Source organism: Mugil cephalus, chromosome 15, assembly GCF_022458985.1.
Source record: "Mugil cephalus isolate CIBA_MC_2020 chromosome 15, CIBA_Mcephalus_1.1, whole genome shotgun sequence".
NCBI classification, from domain to species: domain Eukaryota; kingdom Metazoa; phylum Chordata; class Actinopteri; order Mugiliformes; family Mugilidae; genus Mugil; species Mugil cephalus.
Window position 1 is genome coordinate 19595038 of NC_061784.1, and position 8546 is coordinate 19603583.

Below are 8546 nucleotides of genomic sequence, written 5' to 3' on the forward strand. Positions count from 1 at the left end.
GTGGAAAATTTTCATGGAAAGCTCTGCATGATTTGTTCCTCCAAATCCATAGACACTGATTTCTGGTCATTTTTATTCCTTAAGAATAAAAAGTGATTACTTTGTTTCAAATTAGTAGGCCCGAGTAAAAGACTCTACTTCTTCTACTTCATCTAAGTCTAAGATCTTGTACTTTTTACTGCATAACATAATTGCTAGTTATTATTTTTTTGATAAAAATGATATAGGATATGATAAAATAACTTCAGACGTCCCCAACCTCTTTGCTTTGTGATCAAAGTACTAGTTAGGCCCTCGTTAATTCTCAACTAGTAATAAATGTCCCCAAAAGGTAATATTATCGGATGTTTCATAAGAAAACACTAAATTGCTGCTTAAACATGTAATACTGTAACCCCCAGGTCAGTCTGTATAATTAGTCATTGCACTTATTACAACTATTGTTAATAGTAATGCTACTTTTAAATAGTCTGAAAAGCATTGTATAGAGAGAAACAAAGATCATAGACATTTTAAGCATTTGCAGCAAATAAGGACACAAGTAGTCAGTAGAATCATACATAATTTATTCGGACAAAGTAACGTGGTGGAATTAACAGAGGCATTCACTGTCTGAAAACGCAGATATTTATTGTTCATCTGTACAACCAGAAGGTTTCTTGGATGGGAGGGAGGTCTGTCATGGCGGCTCTTTACTCCTCTCTCCATGGTTTGGGCATGACCTTCCCGACTGGTGACAGATTCCAGACGATGCCGGTCTGAGTCAGGACCTGCAAAATGAGAAGGAACTCGTGTTTTAGAAGCATCCCATACGATTGTCCCATGTGAGCCTACAATGGCAGAAAATATTTTTAAAATATCCAAAGATTAAAGTGACTCTGATCCTATGAATCTATCGCCTCTCATTATTTATTTGACTTTTGTCTGTTATAAAACACTTTCTTTCTCTGACCATGTCATTTTGGAGATGCACATTTAACATATAATGATATTGCAAAATATGCGAATAAACAAACTCTGATCACCCCCTAGTGGCCAATACAAACACGTGAGGTTTAGTTAGATGAGCAGTCTGTTTGTGTAGCCATCTTTGTGCAATTTTATGCTACAAAATCAACAACTACAATCACACAGGGTAGATGACACGGTGGCTTTCATACATTTAATATCGTTAAATGGTCATTTCCACAGTATATCTGACATCAACAAAGATTTTTGATAATTGGGACATTTGACGTTTCTCTGCCACATTGTGAGTACACCGTCATACTTCTAAATAAATGTGAAGTGGCCTAACTTACATATCCCCACACAGCTGTGCAGAAGGCTGCACCTCCGACCATCACGGCCAAGCCGTACTTGGAGTGGAAGTCCTGGCGGACAGAGGATCCATACCTCACCTGTCGCACGGCCTGACCTGTACAACAAACAAAAAACAGTCCTCCATTAACAAGTCAACTGACAGTACATTAATCTAAAACCATTCTAATAAATGTATTAGGACTCAAACTGTTTCTGGTTCAGAATTTGCTACTTTTCTTCAGTCTGATCATTTTCTTGATCGCTTGACATCACGTTGGTTGGTCACCAGTTTAACATTTCTTAACAGTATACTGTTTAGGTAAATTGACATAAAGCTACAAAGGCGTCTTTACTGTCCTTAGTCTAGACGTCATACCATGATCTATATCTCATATTCATGATTTTAATCCAAGTTCACCTGATGTGTCACGGTTGTCGATTTAGAGCCTCAATAAGTTGACCGATTAATGGATCAATGCAATATTTATAGTTTCGATCCACATCTTGCGGCCTCATTGGTTCTGCATAATAGTATACTTATTGTTGTGAGTGTAGGTGACAATAATTAATCAGTCAAAACGAACGTCAGTGGTATTTATGTGAATGGAACATAAAATATATTGATCAATCACTCATTTTAAATTACTATTCATTTCTTGCACATGGTACATTATTTGTAACAAGCTTCACAAATTTCAGGATTGTGTTATTGTGTTTTTGAATCATCTCAGTCTGTGAGACATAAATAGAAGCATTTTTGTAATAAAAAAACAGTGACTAGATTAATGAGTAATCATTTGTTGTGGCCACATAGAAGAAGACGTGTAGTATGACTTGCAGGATGATCCTGGACCACCCAGTAAAAACTGGGGAATAGTTATGAAGACGTAAGCTGAAGTCTGACATATTTCTGCAAATAAAATGGACACAAAATGGACAACTTCTTCCACGCTTATTGGTCATATTAAACATTATATTTGGGATTGATAATGGTGTTTACGTTTTATCTGAAATGTATTACTAAAGTAAACAGACTGTCCTTATTTGCCCTTGTTTGATCTCAAAGTCAAATAACATATTTAATTGATTGTTTAGCGTATCCTGCTAACTTAAAGGCCTGCTTAATTTCCATTTACGGCCATTTCATTATTTTAATAACAGTTTGTCGAAGTAAATCTTTGTTTCTTTGGGAGATGCTAACGCTAACTAGCTCATTGCAAGCTGATAATGGTAGCACGTTGACGGCGGTCACTGACACAAAAATTGTTTCAGACTCTCTGTCCACTGGTGTTAAACAATCAATTAACTCAAAAATACACTGTCAAGACACATTATTATTAAAATACAGTCTTCTTACCGCCGAGGTTAACTGCAGATTTAGCAAACCGGTACATGTCGACTAGCCTGGTGCCTTCAAATACCCTTGAAGAACGGAAGTGTAATATGGCCGCCGCACGTACACACACCGGAAGTTATGTCGCATTCGTGCACATAGAATAATTACGTAGACCCCAACAGAAGTAGAAAATCATATTCAGAAGGCGACACAATTAAGAATAATGCCTTAAAATGCAGTTATATCAGCATACCAGGTATATAACTTAACACTTTGGAAGAGTTTATTATGTTTACGGCCACAATACTGGTCGTTTCTACCAATTGTACGTATTGTACATGAATTCAGCATCATTGCCTATCACGAATGCCAATACGAGCATGCGCAAACTAAAACATAACTGTCAAAAGTGAAAATGGAAGGCAAATTCACACTCTTAGACATTGGAAGAAAATTAAATACGTGCACGAAGTAGTTACAATTCTTCGTTGTTATTAACAATATAAATATCACATATTAACATAGAGCTGTATGTGTGTGATTAATAAAACTCAAACTGCGATCGGTCATGTGCGTCGTGTCAGGATGGCCGAGTGGTCTAAGGCGCCAGACTCAAGGATAAGCTCCTTCCGCATAAACGGGACTTCTGGTCTCCGAATGGAGGCGTGGGTTCGAATCCCACTTCTGACACATACCTTTTACAACTAAATAAAATTTGCTGCACCCACACTAATATCCCCGCTGGCTTCGCAAGGGTTGTAGTTCTGTTAATTTAAACATAAACGAGGACCATTTAGAGTTAGACTAACATAGATCCACAAGGCACATATTTAAAATATTTATACCAATTCCAGATGTTCTGTCTGTATAATGCTTTTCAGACCATTTAAAAGTTCACATTACTATTAATAACAGTTGGAATATACAAAAATAAAGTGTATCTTAAGTAAAATGGCTAATTATACAGACTGATGACCTGGGGGTTACATGTTTAAGCAGGAATTTAGTGTTTTCTTGATAAATATTGGATGACATTACCTTTTGGGGATTTTTTTTCAGTAATTATTAATAATTGAAAAATAATTAGAGCCTAACTGGCACTTTGATCATAAAGCAAAGAGGCTTTTATTATATCCTATATCATTTTTATGAAAAATATTAAATTAGTAAACTAGAAACTGATGTGCAGTAAAAAGTAAAAAAAAAGTAAGTACAATAACTTTGACTTTGAAGATCCACCAGCAATTTAGTTGCACATAAAATAAACACTCTCAAGAACCACAAGTAAAAAGAAAGAGAAAATAAAACAGGATTAAACAGTATAAACATAGGAATAACAGTCAGGTGCAATGGTGAACGTTAACATGGAGGATTATTTAATCAGAGTCAAAAAACAGGCTTGTCAAGTCTTTGTTTCATCGTTCTTTATTAAATCGAAATATGATTTGAGGATTATAACAGTATGACAGTAACATGAGTATTATGTACATGCCTCCTGAAAAATATTCCCTCACTAAATGTGTTTTTTTATGGAAAGTTACAGCGATAAAGAGGAATATTAACAGCATTCATTTCTTCTCTCCTGTTCCTTCCAAGTTCTGCTTTATAAATTAATTCATCTCCACAGGAATGTTTGGAGGACGTGTATTCAGACGGCACCAGAGTTTAACGATTCTTTTCCTGATGATTAGTTCATGAAACAAAACGAAAAACTTGGCTGATCCAACCTACAAGAAGTTGTTTTATGCTCTTTCTCCATCCTGGATTTAGTGTTAAAAATAATGTAAACAAACCATCAGCAGAACGGGAACGTTTGTTGTAAAATGTTTATGTAAAACAGCAGTTTATCTTCAGTGTTGTTGTGTGAGAAGCCATTTGTATGAATTTTGACACCTTGCTCTGCATAATGTGATGAACCACAGTGATCAACCTCATCGTTTCGTTTTTTTTTTTTTTTAACAAAATCATTGCACATTACATGTCATTTGACCTAAAATCCAAAGGAAATTGTACAAAAAAAAAAAAAGAAGCACGTCCTCTTATTATATGAGAAGCTGAAACGAGATGGTTTCTAATTTTGTGGTGCTGCCACCGTGAACAAGCGAAGCGAACATTAAACTGGAAGCAACGATATGGATCATCAGGTTGAGTCGTCATAGGTCAAACATCACGGTCCTTTTGCTCCCAGTCATGGGTCCCGCTCACTTTTTAATTCGACAAGAGCTTTTATTTTATTAAAAAAAAAAAAAAAAAAACAAAGAAAAAGAAACGAAACAAGCCTTAGTTTGGACTCACGCTTCTACCTGAATTTTCCTTCAGACCTTCAACATATCATTCTTGTATTTAAATGACTTGCAGGGATCCTTGGATGGAACCTTTTGCCAAACTGCGTAATCTCAGATTATTTCGGATATTTAGGGTCAACCTGCTCCATAAAGAAGCTGGAATCAGTCCGAGGATCAATATTTAACTCTCCAGTAACTGCTCTACACTCTAACAACATTACACAGCTCTACATTAGTTTAATTTAACCGTTAGTGCCTTCATTAAAAATATAAATGTAGATAAATGGAAGTCCAGCCTGTCGTCTTATAAAATCCAGGATTGGTCCAAAGAAGGTGGAAGATTTGCCCTAAACAGGAGGCATCAAAACATTACAAACATTAAGGCATCGCTAGTGTTTCCCTTTTGATCACTTTTCTAGTCCGTCTTCTTGTCTTTCCCCTCCTCGTCGTCGGTGTACTCCGTGGGCTCCTCTCCTGGTTTCAGAAGCTTGCCGATGTAATCGTACTTAACTGTAACAGAGAATAACAACACCACCAAACGTATGAAGTTAAATATTGAACATGTTATTATTAACGTAATCGGTCGCATTTCAATCTCCGATCAAAATTAGAGAACAATCGTCCACGTGTCTCTACTTACAGGTGAACTGAGACTCCCACTCAGAGAGGCTCTCCTGCTGCATGGCGTTCAGATCCGAGAGGTCGTCGTGTTCGTCCTTCAGGGCCTCTTTCTCCAGGCAGAAGGTAGCCAGACCTCTGGACGCATCTCTGCCCGCAAACACTCCATACGGCCCCTCTGCAATACAGTAAAAAAACGCACAGAACCATGAAAACATTAACAAAGACCTGCAGCTTAAACACATTATAAACACTGCCCTCCTACAACTGAAAATATTTAATGAGCATGTATCAATCCGCCGCAGAAAATAGTCCCGAAGAAATCCATTATTTCCTCCTCTTCGAGTGACGTTTTCTGCAATCTTTTTATTTTAACTTACAGACTTGTCTAACCACTCAATGCAAAATGACACGCCATAAATATCTGTTATCTTGCAGTAGAGTGAATGTGCACCTTTACTCCATTTCTGGGGAGTAATTAGTTATTATTAAACTTATTTGCTTTGTTAGATTACATTCGACTTTATTGTCATCACATGTGTACAGGTACAGAGCAACGAAATGCAGTTTAGTATCTAACAGGAAGTGTGATACGCATTAAGTGCATGTAGCATAAATAGTGTGCTATATAAGTGATATGATACAGGTTGGTTTTGAATATTTATAGATGGAAAACTATGCACAGGTGAGAACATATATACAGGTGAGTGTGCAAGATATACACAATGATTGAGTGAGGTACTATGAACATATCACACAGATGAATGTTACTAAACCAGCGCAATATTTGACACTGCTCTGTTCTTAACACTATTTAAATCACTTTTAAAGATTGCATTTAATGTTTAACTGCTTTACACTGCTTATAATTTCCCCTTTCATACTTATTTTATTTAATGTTTTATTAATGTTTCATGTGAGGAGGTGAGGGGTGTGAGTGAATGGGTGAGTGAATGGGTGTGCAGGGGTCAGTGGGGGACAGAGTTCAGTAACGTCACAGCTCTTAACGTATCGATCCTCATTTCTGATCAAATTTGTCCTGTTATGAATAAAAACTGAGTCAGTTTTTAGATGATATTTCATTTAAAGTTCATTTCACATTCTCCATAGCTTCAGGTTGCGTTCAGACACATTCAAAGAATAGATAGTCCTAAATATTAAAAAAAAATTAACTTAAATTAAATGTCCTCTAACAGCAGTAAGTGCCTGTGAGTTAGACACCGAGTCTACTCCCTGTGGACAAACGTGAAATTCCTGAAAAAGAACCAAAGTTGCAGGATGTTAGGCTTCAGGGCTGGGTGTGCATTTTGCAGAAGGTTTACATGAGAGCGAGTTATCATGTTGGTCAGAGGTTACAGGCAACAGAGGTTACCATCTGAGATAGGACAAAAAGAGCGAGGACACACTCTGTGTCTGGAAGAACGGATCGTAACTTCACAACTACAAATAAGTCTTCACTGTAACAATGAAGGGATGTACAAAACGGTACAAACAGTATTTTTAATTCAACGTATGCTTTTCTTAATTTATATTTAGTACGGCCATTTGTAAGTGCTTTTATTTGATAGTCAAATAATTGAAATCTATGTAAAGCACCAGGGACAGCACTCATTGCTTTATTATAATGGCTGAAATAAACGGACTAGTTTTTTTTTTTTTTTTTTGTTTTGTTTTTTTTGCATCAGTTTGTCACAACAAACGTACTTAAAAGTAATAACAAACCAAAACAGAGACGGCTGTGTTTTTGTTTAACGAAACCATCCTTTCACACCCAGGACATACAAACTTACAGCTGGCACCTAAAAAATTACAAGATCCACATCCTGAAACGGCCATGAATGCTACCAAAATGGCCTTGAGCTACACCAGCTGAAGTCCTACAAAGAAACAAACTAGCAGAATGTAAGACTGGTATTTGCTGCCTTTATTTAAACATCTGACGATAGTTTGTCTTGTATAAAACCTGTAACAAAAGAGTTAAAAGTCTTGTTTTGGCTGATAAGCTGCAAAATAATGAAATGCAATATGTATTTTCTCAAAAAATAATAATTCAACTGTTGTGATAGTGGGGGATTAAGAGCCTACTTAAGAGTTTCACATTGGTTTAGTGCAGTAAAGTACACTATTAAAGTATTAATATTTAATGAACTGCACTTTTCGGAGACATGTAATGAAGCACCAGACATTTTTTTTTTTTTTTTAAGAAAACAAAGGTGCAATTTCTGTACAGCATTGGATCTCAGCATTGCGTTATGTTCACAACTCTCACTAAAACTATGTGAAATTACTTTTAATAGAAATATTTGACACTATACTACAAGGTAAAAGAACACTTCCGGGTATTCAGTGAGCGCCTTCCTCGCGATATTTGAAGACCCGAGCTGAAGTTATCTCCAATGACAACGCAACTTCTTTATAGACGATCTGTGGTTTCAAGGCTACCGCTTGCCCCTCTGTTATGAAACAAGACCTCAGTCAGTTAACAAACTAAAAGTGGGTGGGGCGGGCAGCTTCCAAAACCCAAAGTCTAACAAAAGTTGTCCCAAACTATAGCTAATAATTTGCAGTTTAATCCTCGGTAGCTGCTGCCGCTGTTGCTGCGTGTTGACCGTTACCTGGTCCGTAGAACTTCTTCCCTCTGGTGACGTCAAACACTTTTCCGTTGACAGCCATGAGGATCCGAGGGTCCTGCAGTCCGTCGTAGGGCTTCAACTCTGCCAGGGTGAAGTCTCTCTTCTTCATCTTTGGCAGCGGTTTCTCCATCTCACCGAAGTCCGGCGGCTTGTCCCCGCGGAAGATTTTGTAGAGGAGGAACAAGCAGAGGCTGAGCAGGGTCAAGTTAAGCGGAGACGTGAAGATTTCCTGAAAAATCCCCCCAGAAGTTAACTCGCTTCCTTCCTCTTCAGCCATGTTGGAGTCTTTATCCCCGTTCTCTTCTTACTGACCAATGTGTGCGAGAGAGAACTGTGTTTTCGTGGAGGAGGAAGAGCGCATGAACTCTGGGC

General features: G+C 37.4%; 2 protein-coding genes and 1 non-coding gene across 3 annotated transcripts; 1 reads left to right on the top strand and 2 right to left on the bottom strand.

Annotated features, from left to right (window-relative positions):
* Positions 1-545: 545 nt before the first annotated feature.
* LOC125021154 (cytochrome c oxidase subunit 7B, mitochondrial) lies at positions 546-2806 on the bottom strand. The gene is made up of 3 exons (XM_047607075.1): positions 2660-2806; positions 1302-1417; positions 546-770 (listed from the first exon to the last, which is right to left on the bottom strand). The coding sequence occupies exons 1-3, from the start codon at positions 2694-2696 to the stop codon at positions 693-695; spliced, it is 231 nt and encodes a 76-aa protein (XP_047463031.1). The 5' UTR covers positions 2697-2806; the 3' UTR covers positions 546-692.
* Positions 2807-3217: 411 nt separating this feature from the next.
* On the top strand, positions 3218-3328 carry trnal-caa. Its single transcript has 2 exons — positions 3218-3255; positions 3283-3328. It is a non-coding gene; the product is annotated as a tRNA-Leu (tRNA).
* A 717-nt stretch (positions 3329-4045) lies between these two features.
* pgrmc1 (progesterone receptor membrane component 1) lies at positions 4046-8500 on the bottom strand. Its single transcript, XM_047607553.1, has 3 exons — positions 8157-8500; positions 5564-5719; positions 4046-5433 (listed from the first exon to the last, which is right to left on the bottom strand). The coding sequence occupies exons 1-3, from the start codon at positions 8449-8451 to the stop codon at positions 5339-5341; spliced, it is 546 nt and encodes a 181-aa protein (XP_047463509.1). The 5' UTR covers positions 8452-8500; the 3' UTR covers positions 4046-5338.
* Between the last annotated feature and the right edge of the window lie 46 nt (positions 8501-8546).